The sequence below is a fragment of the Tympanuchus pallidicinctus genome, unplaced genomic scaffold, assembly GCF_026119805.1.
Source record: "Tympanuchus pallidicinctus isolate F22 unplaced genomic scaffold, pur_lepc_1.0 scaffold3, whole genome shotgun sequence".
Lineage (NCBI taxonomy): Eukaryota > Metazoa > Chordata > Aves > Galliformes > Phasianidae > Tympanuchus > Tympanuchus pallidicinctus.
The window spans coordinates 65418733-65438659 of NW_026294747.1; the positions used below are offsets into that span (position 1 = coordinate 65418733).

At 44.1% G+C, this 19927-nt stretch overlaps 1 protein-coding gene across 3 annotated transcripts in view; it reads right to left on the minus strand.

Moving 5' to 3' along the window:
- The window catches only part of PRKAG2 (protein kinase AMP-activated non-catalytic subunit gamma 2), a 183138-nt gene that overhangs the window by 119939 nt on the left and 43272 nt on the right, over positions 1-19927 (minus strand). The window contains exons 1-2 of one of the 3 annotated variants that reach the window (XM_052693168.1): positions 13978-14096; positions 1940-2011 (exon numbers count right to left, since the gene is read on the minus strand). The exons of 1 other annotated variant lie outside the window; for it this stretch is intronic. In XM_052693168.1, coding sequence (XP_052549128.1) covers positions 1940-2011; positions 13978-14058 — 153 coding nt within the window. In that variant the 5' untranslated portion in view covers positions 14059-14096. Of the gene's footprint in view, positions 1-1939; positions 2012-13977; positions 14097-19927 lie in introns of those variants that run through there. One more of the 3 variants, XM_052693166.1, reaches the window with a different exon arrangement.

Consider the following 19927-nt stretch of genomic DNA (forward strand, 5'->3'; position numbering starts at 1 on the left):
ATGGAAAAGCCATGCTGCTGATGAAATACTGACTTACGGTGTACAAAAGGTACACAACACTTTGTGATTTCAGACTTGGACAAAGGAAACCCATTTTATATGAAGGAGAACAGTAAAAATTGGGAACTTCTTTATATTGCACCAGCAGGACCTGGAAAACTTTTAGTTTAAATTAAATAAGATACTGCAATCTGATGGTGGCCATCAATTACTAACTACAAAGATCCCATCCTTCACATTAAGGAGAAAAATGCTATTTAGGATGAGCTGCAATACATTTTATTTGATGATTTGTTTCTGATTGGAAGTTGGGCACTGTCAGCTGGTCTGACAGTGAGTTCTGTTCAACACATGCAACAAAATGGTGAAAGGCCTTACATGTCAGGTAAATAAACCATTTTGGATATAGAGCCTGGCTGCACTGTTATTCCAAAATCCACACTGCCACATGCAGAACTTGACCCAAGTTTGGGGGAAAAAAAAAACAGTATTCATAAAAAACACTGAGGGAATGGTTTTAATCTCAAGATGGGAAGGTTTAGATTCAATGTCAAGGGGAAGTTCCTCACAAAGTGAGTGGAAAGGTGCTGGCACAGGTTGCACAGAGAGGTTGTGGGTGTCCCATCCTTGGAGATGTTCAAGGCCAAGTTGGATGGGGCCCTGGGCAGACTGGTCTAGCACTGGATATGGAGGTTGGTAGCCCTGCATATGGCAAGGGATTGGAGCTTGATGATCCTTGAGGTCCCTTCCAACCCAAGCCATTCTACGATTCTATGAAATTGCAAAAGGGGGTGTCTAATCTAATGCTCTTCCAGTTTTTCCCAAGAAAACCGCTCATGAAAAAACTGTTCCAAGACTGGTAAGAGAAAAAACAAGGAGTTCATAAATGGTAAAACTGAACTTGTTTAACAATATCACAAAATATTACACATGAGCAACATCGGCTTTGATATATCTTCTTCTCTAGGATCAAGATTCATATAGCCTCTTCGCCTTTCCTTGGGAAAAATCAAGCTCCAGTTAGGAACACCAGCACTCTTTCAGCATGTCATCATATTGGCCACTTTATTCAGACCCATCGAACAAAAGCATTTTGGTAACACTGTATTTTAGCTTCTCTGGCATCTACAAGAATTGCTCTGTGTTTGTCAGTGACTCCTACATCACAGTCCTAAAAGGTCCAGCGCAGAAAAGGACAAGGCCAATGTTACAAACATATTCAGTTACTGATGGATTGCAGAAGTTTTTTTTAAACAACTGTCCTTTGCCACGAGGTGCAAAGGCATAGAGATGCATGCTGTCAGCAGAGTTAAATTATTATCATTCTAGATGCAGATTAGCTTCACTAAGGAGATATTTATCATTTCACCTGCCTTGAACTATAACTGCAGACTCACTGACAAATGGCCTCCCTACAGAAAGGTCCATATCCTTGTAAATATTGCCACAAATCTGCTGCGTAGCTACAGATCAGCTTTTGAGATATCTACTGTTGTTCAGAAGGGTATCTCTCATCACCAAGTCTGTAACTTGGCTGGCAGGAGGTCTACGTTTAGCAGATCAACTCATATGTCAAAGCTCTGTGAAAATTATGAGGCCAGGAACACGAGGCACTGCACTTCTGTAGCAACACCACATATTTTGGCAGCTGTTTTCCTGAGAATACAGTAATCCAATATCACTCCATCAAATTACAGTGTTATACAACACATCTGCAGTATCTAAAGGAACCGAGGTTACTGTTCTTTACAGACGACAGCATTAAGCACTGTCATGATAAGGCCTGCAGAAGTCACAGTGTTTGCCTGAGAGTATCGCTTTCAATGGGTAAATGGCAGGAAAGGTTAAAAGCCTGAGACTTCTCCAAGTCTAAGGAACTGTGGTTATCACCGATGGACTCAGCAACTACAGTGAAGGTGAAGGTTTGGAAATACCCTACCTTGCGAGAAGCATTTTTGTCTGCGTTCTCCACATCACCGTCCAAGAATGGCATGGCAAAAGAGCTGAGATCCTGATGGGAGAGAGAAGAAAAAATGATGTCCTGTAGCAATGTCTCCTTCCTTATATCAGAGCATCCCATGTCTGTAGCCCACAGTTCTACCTCCAAAGTGCCTGCTGCCTTACCCATAGCTACTGCTGGAAAGGATAACACATTTCTGCTTGCATGGCAAGGAGAACAGATTTAAGTAACTTGTGACTAGAGAGCCCTTAGAAGCACTCCCAGTACATCACTATCAAAAGGCACTCAGTATCTGCACAGCCACACTGGAAGGTCCTGTGCTGAAACTTTCAAAGGGAGGAACCCAAATCCCACAGAAAAATTCAGCAGGAAATTACAGTCTAACTGGAGCCCCTTGCTCAGCTAAAGACCGATGTGGCCTTTAGCGGGGACTGCAGTCTTCCTTCAAGGAGTATTTATGGCAATAAATAGAACCTGAATGAGAATATGTCGATGTTCTCAAATGCAGACGTGGTGTCTGAGGATGCAATAACCAACTAATTTTCACAAGGCAGAGAGGAGCCCCCTGTTCTGTGCTACTAACAAAAACAAAGCCATAAAAGAGGCACACATGCTCATCTTTAACTAACAAAAACAAGATGCAATTATGTTCTACCTCCTGCCGTCTGTTCTGTTTATGCTACCTCATGTCCTAGTCTTGGGATTTTTAGGGCTCCTAATGAAGTTTTCTGTGTTAGTGTCAAGTTTAGCATCTGTTTGATCACAAAAGTAGATAATGAGTAACTGTATGAGCACAAGCACGGGTTGGCAGCACTGTATGCTGAAGAACCGAGGCTTGGATCCCAAACCTTGATCTCAATGTCAGGAAAACATGCCCAGCGCAGATCCTGCCTGGTGCAAAGCATCACCCTTTAAATGTAATGATTCAGTGCTTCTCTACCACCACATCTGCATCTCATTTAAAACTGTTCAAAACAAAAATAAATAGCAATTTCACATAAACCTAATTTGAGATTAAATAGAGCTTAATTAAGAATTAGCACAGGCTGCGATGTGTGCAAGGTTTGCTTGCCAAAGGCCTGCAGAATTCAGAACAACCACAAGTCTAATCACATCACATTGTATAATCATACTAAATCCAAACTGCTCAAAAATGTGTATAATTCAGGCGTAATCCTTGCAAATGTTTGAAAATATTCTAGTTACATAACAAACAACAAAAATAAGGAACAAAATATTGAATTACTGGAAGCGAAGCATGTGGGAGTAAGTCATGCCAAGCTGGAAAGGGAAAAAGAAAAGCAACCCCACTTGGCCAAATTGGCCTTGAGTCCCTAGGCCACAAACCAAAGCATCCACAACATATCAGTGTGCTCTGAGCTCTACTCATGCAAATTCAAAGCACCAACTGAGCTATATAGTGTCACCCTCATCGCCACACTTTGACATGTGTTTCAAGGTCATGTTCAGTGGAAATGGAAATGTAAGCAAATATCTCAAAACCAAAAGAAGAGTTGATCAATTTCAGCTTTTGTTTTCACTGTGGTCAAGATTTGACAGAGGCTAGCCCTGGCACCAGAGGATCTTAAGCACTTCTTATTAATCTGCTAATTCCTACCATTAATTAAGAGCAAAATGACCTACATGCTCCAATAAAATTAATCAGCCATAAGCAGTGTTTATAAACATTGCCAATACATGAATTAGTATATTCATACTTAATATATATTACTGCCAGACTTAAATAATACATCTCTGCGAAGAAGTTTAAGAGCCGAATGGAAAGTTAAAAAACAAACACACATCCCTTTGTGTTTACTTTAATTTAGCCAAAGGATTTACCAACATTTTCCTCTATCCATCTTTGGTAGTGAAGAAGCTGGAATTTGATGTGTGCTAAGTCATTTTCCATGCAATAAATCAAGCAAATAATCTCTGAGCTCCACATGTTATTGTCCCTGTATTACTACTTTTCTAATTTGCAGAGAGGAAACCTGCAGCTTGGGAAGGCTGAAGCCTGGGAGAAGAAAGTGGGTTTTGAAGCGACATATAGCTAGCAATTATAGTAGATAAAGCTGCCCAAGAAACCTGGAACAGCTGGGAATGAAACCAGAACTTCACTTCTGAGCAGAAGCTTTCAAAAACAGGAAGAGGTAGGCAGGCAGAATTATTTTCCAGTGAGCTAAATTTCAGCTGCCAGTTACAATTCCAAGCTTGAAAATGGATGCATGCTATGTTCTAGAGCCTAAACGTATCATGAAACCCACCTGATGACTTTATTCTAATCTGTAACTGTTAGATACCACAGAGGTGTGCTTTCTTCATCCGTTTTCAAATGCAGGAGATTTTTGAAATAGGAGATCTCTACTTCTAAGCAGAAATTACTGGAGCTATACCAGAGCCCAATGGGGCAGCACAAGACCCCTCTTAGTCTGCTGGAGAACATTTCAAACAGCGTGATAATTTTGAGTGCTCTGATAAAGCCTGTAATTGCAGCTTCTACTAACAGTTTCTTCATCTTCTACTTCCTCATGGGACTGCAGTTACTGAAGGAAAGAATGGGTAGATGAAAAGCCAAGCTACAAACACTGCTCTCTCAGTTCCAACCACTTGGTTAAACAAGGAAATAACCACGTGCTTCTTTGTTCTTTACATGACTCTCTGTAGAAGACAGACCAGACATCTATTTCTTTCTTTTATTGCTCTTCATTCAGAAAAGTATGCAGCTACAAGGTTGATGATACAACATCTCTAAAAAAAAAATAAAAGAAAAAGAAAAAAGAACAGTTTCAAATGTGTTCACAGAATCACAGAATGACCTGGGTTGGAAGGGACCTCAAGGATCATGAATCTCCAACCCCCTGCCACATGCAGGGCCACCAACCTCCACATTCAATACCAGACCAGGCTGCCCAGGGCCCCATCCAACCTGGCCTTGAACACCTCCAGGGACGGGGCATCCACAACCTCTCTGGGCAGCTGTTCCAGCCTCACCACTCATTCTGTAAAGAACTTCCCTTTGATATCCAACCTATATCTTCCCTCCTACAACTTAAAACCATTTCCCCTTGTCCTGCTATTATCTACCCTTTCAAAGAGTTGAAAGTACTGAAAACTTTCAAAGTGTTGCAAAACACCTGTGGTTCTTTACAAGTCAGTGGTGTGGCCCTAGCGTTAGTGCTTATCTGTGTGCTCTGAACTGCTTCCAGCTGATGCACCTATTACACTTGCTCTGCCATTAATCTGGAATTTAAACCATTACTGGACAGCTTTCTCACTCTTAGAAAAAGCTGGTGTGGATATTCTCCAATAGCCCTCTCCAGGGGCTCTCTCTGCTTTGCTTTATATAAGTGCCCTTGGAAATTACATGGTTCTGGGCAGATATTAAAAATCTTTTGCCAAAGAAATCCTTTGATATGTTGGTAGGGGAAGAGTCCTTCTCATTTGAAACTGCAAAACGCTGTCTGAAGAACGAGTTGCATCACTCCCTGTATCCATCAGTTCTGCACCACGTCCTTGGATAGAAAACTTCTGTTGGGATCAAAGTCTATGGCTATCTTTGTAAGGAAAGAAGGCCACCAGCAGCTGCAGTTCCTAGTGATGCTAACCTGTAATAAAGGCAATGCAAAGCTTGTTTTGTACAATTCTGTTTGCTTTCCTGTCGTGCTCATGTTGCTCAGATCCTTCACACTGCCCAGTGTAGTCTGACTGTCAGACATCAATCCTGCCACCCCCTTAGAAAAGATGAACGTTTGTGCAGTTTAGATTGACTTTACATCCACAAGGCTGCTCCAGGTTAATATTCAGACACACACAGTGCTGCATCATTCCTTCCTGAGTCCCCTTTTTCCTGGGACAGCCCTCATATCACAATACTTGGAACGATGCAAAAAGAAGAATAAAAGTTTCATTAATTGGTATCTTGGGAAAACAAAACAAAACAAAATCTTTTTCTCAGAAGTGCTCTGCAGAACAAGGAAGAAAACCACACTTTAGGATATGGAAAGCAAATATGTTGGCTGGCAAAACGTAGCCAAATAGCAACAGGAGCAAGATCTGGTTGGCTAAGCTATTTTTCACCTTTTGCAGTCAGTTTCCCTGTTTCTTTCCTTACCAGAGAGAATTCCTGCCAACAAAGCCTGCCCAAACACGCTGCTCTGGCTGCTGCTGCAGCTGGGGACCTCGGTGTCAGAAGAGTTTCCAGCAGTTCTGCTGCCGAGGCAGGAAGCTTAAGTAACAGACCACTAAAGCCTCGAATCCAGTAAACAACATAGAATAAAGAAGGATTCCTTTTTATTATGGTTTTGTTTCAAGGCTATTTTGGCAGCCAGGCTACTAAAGCTCCTCTGTAATAGCTGAAGCCAAGGAGCCAGCCGGGCACTCCGGGGTGTGCGGGGATTTACAAGTCACAGACCCATTTCCGAGGTGTTTTGGGTGGGAGTAAGACATTTTTATGGCCCCAACCAGCAGTCGTCTGGAATTTCAGGGGTGGGTATTAAAAGAGTATTTCACACACAGCTCCCTGCTGCCAGGCCTTCCAAACAACAGGCACGGCCAAGCAACATGTCTGCTCACATCTGTGGTGGTGGGTCCCTGCCCCAAGGTCATGGCCAAGTCTTTGGTGTGGTTCAGAGGTGCCTCAGGTTGGGATGGATTCACGGCAACACCACCGGCCTATTCCTGCTGGAAGGCTGAGCACCTCTGCTGAGCAGCTCCAGAATCCTGGTGTAGGCGTCAGCAGCACGCAGTTCTGATCACTGATGGTGTCGGCTGTGAGACATCGTTCTTCTGTTTCAATAACTGCTGTGTATGTGCTGGTGCTGCACTGAATTTAAGGATGCGACACACCTGCCAGACATTACAGTCATTTTGTGCAATATAAATCAAGCAGAAGGTGGCACTTTACTAAGCTTTCCAATGTGGGGAGGCAGCTCCTTTGATAGAGTAAATAAAACAAGATATTGAGAAATTAAGCAAAGAGTGCTGGCGAGATCCCTGATCCCACAAAGTACTGCTAGAAATTCCACTCCTCAGCACCACGTGTTCACAGTGCTCTCAGGATCTCCCCCTCTGCTAACGTTACTGAGCCATGAGCACGTCAGCTGTCCTACCAAGGACAAAGAAAGTCACAGTATTTATTAATGTCAGTTGTGAACTGCTTCTTTCAGCTCAATCTGCGCAGCAGCGGATTTTTTTAGATCAACCTTGGTTTGTATCTATTACAAGCCGATGTAGAACTCTGAATAGTAAATATACTGCATATGCTAATAGGCTGTGAATAGAATCCAGAGCTTGAACTCTATGGAATAGGGTACGTAGCTTGGCAGCACTGACTGAATTAAAAATTACCTTTTTCAGAACAATCCTGTGCAGAAGCCTTTGAGGATTTATATCAGATGACTCAATTATTGCACAAAGAATTATTCAAAACTGACATATACAGGAATTTCTGTCCTTTTGGTTTTGTTGTTTTGATGTAATGGGCACAGTAGCATATAATAGGGCTTGCTACATGGCTTTATTCCTTTAAGAGTAGGTTGCTCATTGCTTTGCTTTTCTCCCTCCCCCATGCCATCAAGACTGCAGCATGTGTTTTGGAGAAAGAGACATAAATCGCACTGTGAGGCATAGGATGCTGGTGACTAAGTCTCAGTATGACTCAATGGGAGTGGGCAGTAACAGATGTACAAAGCTGGTTAGATTTGTGCAAGCCAGCTTTGTACTTCACAGGGCAATTGTAATTTATTTGTGTGCTATTCGTTTTAAGGCTGTTCATATTTAAAAAGAACAATAAAGCAGACCTGGACGGTTTGAGATGGTAGAAATGAAACACAGAGACTTGAGTTTGTGTGCAGCACGACGGTGCCAGAGGCAGCGTGGCCCAGGAGTCAGCTGGGTGATTGTGCAGGAGGAGTTGCACATGCACCAAAGTGAATAGAGCACCAGGCTTGAAATAACAAAGCATAAATCACCCTACCTTTTTAAAATTAATCAAGATAAATAAGTGACCTGCCTGGGTGAAATGGAAATATTCAGTCCCAAAGAGACACGATCTAAAAAGGTAAGGATTTATTGCTGGCTGAACTCCAGCACAGAACCCAATAAGTGAAAATCGCCATCCATCTGGTAATTATTCAATGTCCTACATAAAAACACTTGGCAGTTTCATGGGTGACAACAGACACGCCAAGAACTGAAGAGCTACTGGAGCTCCTTTTCTCCATTTCTCACTCTTGAGCTGATGGTTCAAATTGTCGCTACTTGATCTGAAAGAGCTGCTGACATTGAGAATTTCCCAGGTATGGGAATAAAAAGACCAGTGAAACCAATAATTCCGTCATAGTTCCCTCAAAAAAGCTGTCCAAGCTGGGTGGCAAACTGGCAGTCTGCAGCACACCCTTCTAAAGCTCTCAATGGTCATTAAGCTCCAGCAGCCTACAGCAAATGCACCTTTTCTTCTGAGGCTGTAGTCAAGATTCATCTAAAAACACTGTCAAGAACCCATGGAAGGTTTTTTGTTTGTCTCTCAGCGTCAGCTTCAATTGCAAGAGCACATTACTGTGCTGTTCATGGAAAAAAATTAAATTTTCTTTCAAGCCTGTGCTCTCCTGCCAGGATTCAGCCTTTGCAAAGCAGCTGAGTGTAGCCTGCAGTATGTGGACCTGGGGTGGGATGCAGCCACTTCTGCCTGGTGCCCCATCCTGTGCACAGCATGCACAGAGCTGGGAGGGTACACTGCTGTCCCCTGAGCAGTAAATCATAAAGAAACAGAGAAAGGCTGAGAGAAGAGCAGAGAAAGCAAGTCAACAGGGAAAAAGAAATTCTCAATGTTCTCTGTGACACCACAATCCACATACAATGCCTGCAGCAGCAAGCTCCCAAGTATTCCCAACCTGTGGGAGAAAGTGGTTGCCTTTAAATACTGCAGCCTGATTTACATGTATGAAGCTGCGTACCAAGTGGGGAGTGGATTGACCATCACCCCAGTGCTCTGCAGTCCCTGCTGGGTACAGACTCTTTGTTAAGCCCCTTCCTGGGTGCTCAAGCAACTTTCTCTGTCGAGACATTTCCTCCAAGAAGAACAAGTTAAGACAGATAAAGTGAAAGCAGAAGATAATGTACCTCAGACCTGGTGAACGTGATCAGATGAATGATGAGGGAATTAAAAAACAACAAAATGAGACACCGCTATGGGGAGAGGCAGCAAGAGACTGCAAATGTTACCCTTCAGATGGCATGTACTCCGTGCCAACAGAGTTCCTTTCCAATACTTACATAAACACAACAAAGGATTCCAAGGTATTGCAGAGAAAAGCACACATTTTCTATAAAACAGAACATCAGCCACATTAAAATAGCAGAACCACGGCAAACAAAGGATGATTTTGTCGTAATGCAATGAGAACACTTGAGACATGCTATAGCACAGGGGCAATCTGAATGGATTCAGTGCAAGGATCATCAGGAGCCAGTAAATCATCTCTGCACTATACAAAGTCACTGCTGTTGAATGTTTTTCCCAATTTCAGTAGGCCAGATCTCTTAGAAAACCATGGAAGGAAGAGGGAAACAAAACAAAATCAGAAATAAAACCCTCCAGCTGATGGCCTTGTCTGAGCAGGGCTTGCTGGGTTCTCTCTTGCATATATATGACTTTAAGAAGTGACATTCATGGCAGACAGAAAATCCCTGCCCTAAGTACTTGAACTACAACTATTTTTTGCAGCTCAGTGCATTTAGGAAGGCAGGTGCCTACTGCTTCCTTTTGTTTTCAGTTAATAATTGTGGATACTCTTAGCAACAAGAAGAAAGCTTTTATCAGGAAAGTCAGGTGAGGGAGGGATGTACTCTGACCAAGGAGGCCTCAGCCAAAAAATAAAAAAAAAAGTAAAAAAGAAAAAAGGTAGAAGCAGAAAATGAGGAAAAGAAAGGAAGAACAGAATGGCTCCGTGTCTGGTGTACTGGAGACCAGAATGGGAGCTCAGAGGGGACAGTACATGGAACCTGTGGCGAGGGAAGATTCCCTGTTTGTTCTCCTGCTCTATTCTCCTTTGTAATTCTGCAGCAGAAAAAAAAATTCCAATCTACCAAATGTACAGTCACTTTGCTACAGCTTTTGTTTTAGTTTTAGCACCACAAGCATAAGGAGACCATTATATACAGGATGCTTAATTTCATAGGATAGACTATTTGTTTTCCTTTTCCCAAAAGAATGGATGACTTTATAGCTCCTTGTACAATTTGCTGAAGCTGGCAACATAAAAAGCCCTCAAGGACAGAAGGAAGATCAAATTCTCAGAGACAATACAGAAAAGATTGTCACAGTCACAGTGTGATACTCTGCCTTAAAATCAGCTTGTGTGTCCTTCAGTCCCACTGTATGCTTTGAGCTGAGAGCTGCAGACATAGAACTGGTACCTCTCTTATTTTTTCTGGTTAGCGGTGCCATTCAATAGCAACAAATGACATTAAATCATTCATTCTGTGAGAATCCAAACTTCATTACGGCCTGCCTATCCAGTTCCAGACTTACACAACATCCTGAGCTGGATGGAACCTGAGCAAGAAGGAACCATAAGGATCACCAGTTCCAACCCCCAGCTCCGCACAGCGGCACCCAAACCCAACCCTGTGTCTCAGAGCGGTGTCCCACGAGCTCTGGCATTGGGGCCGTGCCCGCTGCCCTGGGCAGCCTGCTCCATGCCCACCACCTTCTGATGAGAAGCCTCACCACAGGAGCTCCATCGTACTACAGGCACGTCTACACAGCAATCACAAGTGTGGCATCAGCCAGCTCGCTTTCGCCCCGCTCCGACACAAGGGTAGCCATGACAACACCCAGTGAGCGTAGGCTGTAAAATCCCCGTGGGAGGCTGAGTAAATACTCCACAATTTAGCTCACTTGGAGCTCCTCGCTCCTGCTGCTGTATGGCTGTCAGGACTCAGCCAGGCTAATTTAAGGCAAGCTTCGATCACGTCTCTTCCCGCAGTCTAGACACACTGTAGGCATCCAAATACAACAGGTAGCATGATGAGGTCCTGCTTTCTGTTGGTATTTCTAAACGTTACTCAAATGTGCGTTTCTAATACTCTACATGCAATGCTAACATTTTAGACTGGATGTCTCCCCAAATAAACTGTGGGCTTCTTTCAAGGTCTATGGCTTCCCAGTGCAGGACAGACCTCTTAGAAGTGAGCTATATTCATTTCTGGCTCCTGTAAGAAGTCTTCCAATTTCAGCCATCTCAATCCTCACGCACCCATTAAGCACGATGGTTGCAATGGACCTGTCTGAATACGCTGTGGAGAAACGACCAGGAAACACTCTCATATGCCGGTGAATCAATCCAAAACTTAAGTATGATATTTACACACCTGTGTTCCCAGAAAGTTGTTTCTGCCCAATGTACTGTTTTCTAAACCCAGCAGACACTGGCCAGCCAAAACAGGCAAATTTGCATTTGGTTTGGCTGGCAGTTGGTACATGACCGTGTTTCAGAAAGCATTTGCTCCTGCCTAGAGAGTGCAGGACACGTTTCCATGTTAGGAGGGCTCCCTGACCGTGGTGACAGATGGACAGAGTGCCAGCCTGGCACGGCTGGGGCTGTTTGATACACGGCTGTTGCTTCAAGACGCGTGGCAGACAGTCCCAAAGCAGTTTTCACAACAAAATAAACCTCCTCCTGGGATCAGCGACCCAGGCTCTGCCAGGGGCACTGGGAGAGCTTCTGCCTGCAGCTCAGCCCAACTCAGCTACTCACTGTGCCACGGGGCTTCACCAAAATCCTCCCATAGAAGAGATGAGCAGTGGAGCAGGAAACAAAACTAAGCAAAGAGAAGTACACCATTTGTTTCTCAAGGTGAATTAAAACCACAAGCAGAAAACCTTGACTCAGAATAACATTTATTATTTTTGGTTGGCTTTCTATTTTTATAGAGAGACAATACTAGCAAAAATTAAGTTAATGTGAGCAATATGGTCCTGAAAGTATATTGGTTATTTTTCTCATTAAAAACAATAATTTCTGTCTGTACATATTAAGTAGTTGCACTGCTATCAGTAAGCATTCAAATGCGTGCTGCAGTTACACCTCTTTTGAGTTTCATTAGGATGGAAATTTTACTGCCCACAGTCATTATAAGCAGTTAAGTACCAATTAGAAAAGCATCTCTTACATCAGAGCAAGAGGATACGTTTACCAAAACATATCAATTCTACAAGCAAAAGCATTAGTTCCTACAGTGAGAAACAGGAGCAGACTGTCACTGCTGACTGTGGCCTCCAGGGACTGGAACTGGCAGAGCTCACCTCACAGGCATCTCTTCTTGTTTTACTCACATGTAGTGCATGCTCTCATATGTGAGAATATATATGCTAAACACGTGTATAGTCATTTTCTGCGTGTGCATATGCATAACAAGCTCACCAACTGCTGGTTCTCTTAAATTCAGATGATTTATTATTTCTTGCCTTTTAAATCAGCTCACTGCTGGAGCGACTCGGGCGATGGAACGTGCCCAAATGGCACAGGGGTCTGCTCTTCCCAATGGAAAGCCTTGCATACAGCCAGCAGCAAATTGTGCTTGCAGGTGGCTTCCACCAGCTCTGTGATTTACCTTTAAAAGTTTACAACAATATTGCTTTGTATTCTCCTAATTTCTTCCTGATGGCTGTAAGACATCCTGGTACAGATTAATGGCTGCTTGTTTGTTTTTTTTCCTGTGGTTTTAGCCTGTATTTCAAATTGTGTCATTTTTCAGGATGAATACCCTTTCATTCCACCCTCAGTAACCCCATACAGAAAAGAGGAGCAGCACAGCCCTGTGGGCTGGCTTTCCTGCTGCCTCCCTTTCAATCCATCGGCACTTGAAACGCAGTGGGCTGGCCCTGTGTCAGCAGGATCCATTTAATCCTCCTGCCAATCACTCTCTCTTTCCACTGATGCTCCAGCCCCAACTCCCAACTTCAGATTTCTCTTCCAGATTCAGAGCAGCCTCTGCTGCCCCACCTCTCCTGGAGTCCTGACTCCTTCCCATACAGGAATCGAGCTGAAATCTCTCCCCCAGAGCAGACACCCTAATCCATCCCACTCTGTGCAGCTGAAATGTAGTCCATAAGAACAGCTACAACACAGGGACCAACAAGCACAGCAGAGAGGAGCTGGCAAAATCCCCTGTATCTTATACCAGCATAAATTCCAATTACCCTTCACTGAAACCCCTCCCATCACATCGCTAACAGGGCACCCAAAGCTTTGCATCTGATCCCAAGGAAGAGCCATCATCATTATTGGACATTCATTCATTCACAGGCCCATGAATTGCAGTGAGCTCAGCATTAAGTCTGGCAGCAGAAAGGGAAAAATGCAAAAGGAACATGTGAAGGCTGCAGTACGTATCTCTACCCTGACATTGAGTCAAATATCACATGAAAAGACAGGCAAACAGCAAATAGAAGCTCTAATCGATGAGCCTACCAAAAAGCTGCAATTTGGGGTTTGCAATGCCTAGCCACAGCAAGGGGTTGCACAGCAGTTCAGGCTGCTCTGTGATGATCAGGAAGAGAAAACAGGCATTGCAGGATGCAGAGAACAGATGGTTTCAGACTGAAATTAAATAAACACCCCAAAAAGATAATCTGTCTTTCCAAAACATTAAGGAAAAGTTATGCAAGGAAAAAACCCCAACTGCATTCTTTAACTGCATAAAAGAACATTTTGTTCAGCCTTGAAATATCTATTGTAACTAAATGCTGTAAAAACAGGACAGCAGCCCTGTGCCAGCCATGCATACAAAAGAGACAAAACAAGATGAAAAAAAAAGCAAAATACCCGAGAACCATGCATCTCTTACACAGCCTGAAGAATGCCTCTCAGCTGAGTCCTGCAGCGCACTCAGGCTTCTCCACTTAAATGAATGCAAAAGCTATTCCCTTTTCGAGTCCGTCAGAACAAATAAACGAAAAGAAAATCGAACCTGAAGAAACCCACAGATGGGCAAGCCACATTCTGACTTACAGCTCTGAAAAATCCCGCAGTCTGGCTGGAAACGTCCATTGAAGAACTGCATGCAAGGCTTTTCCCTAAAGGCAAGCACATTTAAACATCTCAGGCTCTGCTACTGAAGCCGATGCTGCAACAGATGGGGAGCGGGGCTGGGTGTGTTCCTCCTTCCCATCGCAGCGCTGCGCGGGGACAGCGGGAGCGGAGGTAACTGAGGAGAAGGCAGGCGACGCGGGCTCCGTGCCAGGGATGCTCCGACCATCGCAGGATTCCATTACCAGGCTGCGGAGACCCGCCACGGTGGCTCCAGCAGCACCGCCTGCGCAGGAGGCTCATTAAGAGCCGCACCGGCTGCGTTAGCTGAACGCTGCGGGTCCAGCGGGGAAGTTTGCGAGTTCAAATAACCGCAGAGGTTTTTAGCGTGATCGGGAGAGAAGGGAGCCTATTTTTGGGAGCGGGAGCTTCACGTAACTGAGGCTGCATCTGCATCGGTGCACCGGGGAAGGCAGCGCAGAGCAGGGCTGGGTGCTGCGCTGGAGCCGTGGGCCCGCTCTGTGCCGGTACCAAAGGTGCCCCTGGGCTCCATTTCTCCCTTCCGCAACGTGAACAGAGGAAGATTTAATTTGCTTTGTAATTTTCTGTAAGGACCTCGCTGGGAAAACAAGTTGTCTGACTGCAGAGTATGAATTGGCATTAGAAATGAAGAGAACAGCGCAGCTTTTGGAATTATATCACGTGAATTATGTGCAAACAGCAATGCAAACCCTCCGACTGCAAGCTGAGCGATGGGGGACTTGAATTTTCTTTTTCAGCAACAGGTCTTTGAAAAATCTTTCTTTATAATCACATCCAGCTCTGATCACAAGGGGGCTGATAAACAGGAGGAAGACCGACATTTTGTGTAGGTAGTTAGCAATAGCTTTAAACTAAAAGAGGGAACATCCAGGTTAGCTGCTAGGAAGAAATTCTTTACTCAGAGGGCATTGAGGCCCCAGCACTGCTGCACAGAGAGCTGTGGGTGCTCCATCCCTGCAGGTGCTCAAGGCCAGTTGGATGGGGCCCTGGGCAGCCTAAACTGGTGGAGGGCATCCAGCCCACAGCGGGGGGTTGGAACTGGATAGGCTTTGAACCAAACCATTCTGTGGTTCTATGATCAATCCACCAAGCAATCTCATAAATTGTCCTTTACTGGCAAAGCACCTCCAAGCCATGCGGCCCCATCCTTGGCTGAGACACTGGTGAAGCCTGCCATGGACCAGGTCACCCCTGGGAGAACAACACCAACATTAGGGCAAAAAGCAGAAAGATCCTATTGCAGCATCCAATGTTTTAACAAAAGGCATCAAAACATTCATGCAATGAACTGACACCTCTCTGGAGAAACAGGTGGCCAAATCCTGAGCCGTGAGGCTTTGCCAACCCTTTCTTGGCCCATTTCAGAATAACATTTGCCAGGATGGACTGAAACAGTTTTTAACACAGGGGGCTTGCTTTTAAATAATGGCTACTGGTTCCTACATCATTATAGTGTGAGCAGCGTGGCTCAGATACCACTCTCACACTATTCAGAACTCAGAACAACACATCACAGAGTCTGCTCCCCTTTGCACTCAGGTGCAACCAGTGCTGTCCTTTATTCTGTCCAAACCAAATAACAAACATCACCAAAGCCAGGAAGGAACTTTTGTTCAGCAGCACCAGAGGCACGCTGGGTGTGCGTCCATCTGATAAAACGCAGACGTGGTGTTTGCTCACAAATGGCAGCTATTGCTTGGAGCACTTGGAGACAAGCTCAGCATCTGCCTCTTTCAATACAGAAATGAACAAATATTTAGTGTTTGGGAGGCTTTTCCCCAGTTTAATGAATATTTTATGCATGCAGAACATACAAATAGTTTGGGAAAATAAACAAGCTTCCTCTTATAATTCTGTTTCTGTGTTACCAGAGAAATCAGTCTACCAGCTGGGGCAAGAAAAACACATTTGTGCCTGTCCCACCGCAGCTGTAGGAGAAAGGACCCATCTGTGACTGTTCTTAGAAAGGGCAAAAAGGAAGATTGGTGCAGTCGCAGTCTTGGAGTAAAAGAGGCTCTCCTACCAACGAAGCCACAAGGCAAGGATCAGCTCAAACGCTTCCGTGCATAGGCAGCTTAAAGGGATTATTCTGATTAAAGATCACATCAAATAAAATAGGTATTAAAGCCAGGAAACTGTCTCATATCCCTAAATCATTCCTTTCAAATCACTCGCAGTGCTCAGTTTGATACAGCCAATTTAAAGGAACACCAAGACCTCTTAAAGGGTTTTTCTATTAATTCATCTTCAAAATCAATTCTCATAGTCTGAAATGGCACAAATTCCACCTTGAAAATATCCCCTTTCCTCCCCCACCTTTGGATAAGGAATAGAAGCAAGAGAAACACATTGCACAACCACAACTGAGATAAGCAGAACAGTTAATGGTTTAGAAACAATTTCATAAATATTTGCTGAAATAGTTGTTGGATTCCATCCAGCTTCTGACATCCACAAAAAAACATTTAGTAATTTGCCATTTTTCTTTCACCCTTCTGGGATGAAAAATAGGCGAGAATTTGTATCATTATTATTTTAAAGTTACTAAATGACTGCTTGCATTTATGTGGCACGCATCCTGCCCAAGAGACCCAAGGTATTCCTAAACCCACAGGCCTGAGGTGTCAGTTGTGACTGCCTGTGTCTGTGCTCTGCTGTAAGATGGTGAGGCTGCGTTTGCTCAGAAGTGAAATCCAGCAGCCTGAGTGACAAAGAGCAGGGCTGAGTTAATGCACATCATCTCACATGAGGTTGTACAATGTGAGAAGGCCACCAACGCATGTTTGCAAATATCCTTTTCTAACAAATTCTGGGAGCCTGTAAGGATACAGATCCAAAATTCCCTATGCTAGTGCACTAGCTTTTTCCTTATACACTAAGGACAATCCTATAAGCCTCCAGAAAATGTATTATATAATCAACTTTCCATGCAAATAGATTTTTCAGTGTGATTTCTTTTTCTCTGAACCTACTTGTGCTTTCTAGGGGGAGTCAATCTCTCACCTGCAGTCTGTAGATCAAAACAAGAGGAAATGCACGAGTACCTCGTTCTCACCAGCCTAGAGATACAAAGCTGGCTGCCTAACTGGAACAGTCACTGTTGTACCAGCTGTATCTTGTTTTTCCACTCAAAGAATTTAACAAAAAATTTCAGAGCCAGGCTTTCAATCAGCTTCAGATTCTGTTGCACACAATTCCTGCACAATTCGCTCACACTGTTCCAGAACACTGATCCTATTTCTTCTTTTTGGGCCAAGAACAAGCCTAAAATATCACGAATTTCCAACTGGCAGTACAGCAACCTTCCACCATGTCCCAGAGGAGACTGAAAGGCTTTGCCATTGGTTGGTGCTCTTTATATGCTATAATTTCCACAAAGATCCAGTGGTTTTGTAAGTACCACATACATGAGTTTACAGGGCCTGATTCCATTAAAATTTTCTTGTCCTGACTTACTAAGCAAGTCTTAGTGAGTAAATCTATGGAGAAGCTCCTTAGAAAATGGAAACATACCACTGAGCTAGAGGCCTGCAAGGTAGGGCAGAGCATTTGTTCATTGTGGGTCCTTTTTCAGACACCTATTTACACGGAACACAGTCATCATATTTATGGCTGCCTTATTCCTGCAGAATGCTGCAGGGAGCAGCAACCAAAAGCAGCATGCAGCACAGATGTGCACCACAGCCTGCAGCCAAGGAGGCAGCACAGCTGGGAGAAGCTCCTTGAAGAGCATGAAAAACCACAGCAGTGGTTGGAAGGCAAGGAGAGCCCAAGTGGAAAATGAACCGGGGACTGAATACTGCCAATATGCACCATAAATGACACCAGTTCTTAGTAGGATGTGATTCTCAGCAAAGGGCAGCTGTGATCTGCAAGGGCTGGAAAAGGGAATACAAGGAAAAAAGCAGGACACCCCAACAGTAAGAGGTAGCACTGAACTGTGGAGTTCATCACCAAAAATAATAAAAATTGGAAAATAAAGGTGATGGGGATGATATGAAAAGGAAAGAGAGGAGAGAAACATTCCGTGCAAAACAAAATCTACAGTTCATCTTTTATTCATCTCAAACAGTCAGTTTTTTCTTTGCAATTTTTTCAGCATGATCTACCAAGCAATGAAACAAACAGTTGGAATTTGTGACTCACTGTTGACAAGCCAGAAGCAGAGCATCCATGTGAGAGCCACCAAAATCTGGTGAGTGAGCACCCATCTCTTGGAGTCAGCACCCCACACACCTCTGCAGCCAAGGCCCTGTGCCAGGGATGCCCTGAACCAAAAACAGGACAGATGCATACAGCTGATACCTCCTCGGGTTAATATGCCTAATTCTTCACTATCTGTTTATCTTCTCTGTATTTACATGCATATCCAAACCACAGCCATACTGAAATGACTGAGTGCTCATACAGAAACAGCTTTGGAGGCTGAGAAATCGCAGCCTTGTGCCCTATGTTGTACTGACCTTTCCCCCTGCCTTCCACACCTCATCCTCATGTCTGGAGATGTGGCTGTGGCAGGAGGCACTGCAGGAGATGTGTCAGAGTAGGGCTGTGGGTCAGTGATGGTTTCTGAGTGATAGAGGAGAATTATGAGGGTTGGGCTGGGTTGTGGTGCCCAATAACTCACGAAGGACTGACATTTTGGACTCTAATCTTCTGTTACAGGGGTGAAGTCCTTCAGAAATATCCTGATCTCCATGGAAAAATAAATCAGAGAGCAAAATTAGTGTAGGAGACTCAGTGGTCCCTCATTCAGCCTTGCCTGAAATAGATGTACTGAGAGATTTTAAGTCAGAATTGTGCAGCACTCAACAGAAGCTATCGCTGAATCAGTACGTCCTGAATTACACCATGTAGAAAAGAACAGAAATAGTCCCACAAGAGAATAGATGAAGGACGACACTGTGGCATCTGGAAATGGGAGAAAACCACATGGGAGTAGGAACTGGTGGATCAACAAAAAGCTCAAACTGTGGGCTTCAGCACGAAGCCCTGTGCTTCTGTATGCACACTAAGGCTTTTAACTGGAATGTATGAAAACCTGTACCCTGCAGTGTCACTTTCTGGCTTCAACTGTCCTAAAGTGGGACCTCCAAGGATGAGCGCTCCATGAGGACATAGCGTGGATGCATCCAGTGGAGATGCCTCAGCTCTGCTGTTCCCTCTGTTCCAGGTGCTTCAGGTACCTCTCCCCACAAGGATGGGGGAATCAGTGCCCAAGAAGCCAGGGAATGCTTTGGGACAAAGATGATGGTCATCAGCTCCACCTAAAACCTGCCCCACCAGAACTCTCTGTGGTATTTTAAGCCTTCGGTTTAGAGGCTGAGGCTGAGAACATAAGAAGTTATAGCACACCTGCAGCTCTCTGAGGAGCACTAAAAGAAAATATCCTACTGCAGTAACATCATGGCAGCACCACCCAGGAATTAAGATGTTCCTGCAGGTTGCACAGCCTGTTTTCTTTTCTTTGAGCTTTATGACTCTTCATTACTCATCTGTGGGCTCAGCCATGCTGGGCACCAAACTATTTCACCTAAGTTGTCCCCATGACTCCAGGGCACAGGTAAATTACTCATGTACTCCCGTGTTTGCACAGCCTGCCTAGGGACAGAATGTTCTTCATATTAGGGATTCTGGGTTTTCTAAGGCAGTACGTGCACATACCAACTTTGCTGCATGCAAGTCTGAAGTATGCAATAAATAGTAACCATTAACTTTGAATTGAAGCAAGAGCCCACCTAGAAAAGGATAAAGCTTACATACCATAATGAGCAGTTAAAATGTCATCAAAGGCTTAGAAGGTGAAGTACAAAGATCTCCACTGGTATCAACTGGCTGCTGAAAAAAAAATGGAGGTAACACTGCCCTGCAGCACTTAAAGAAAGCACAG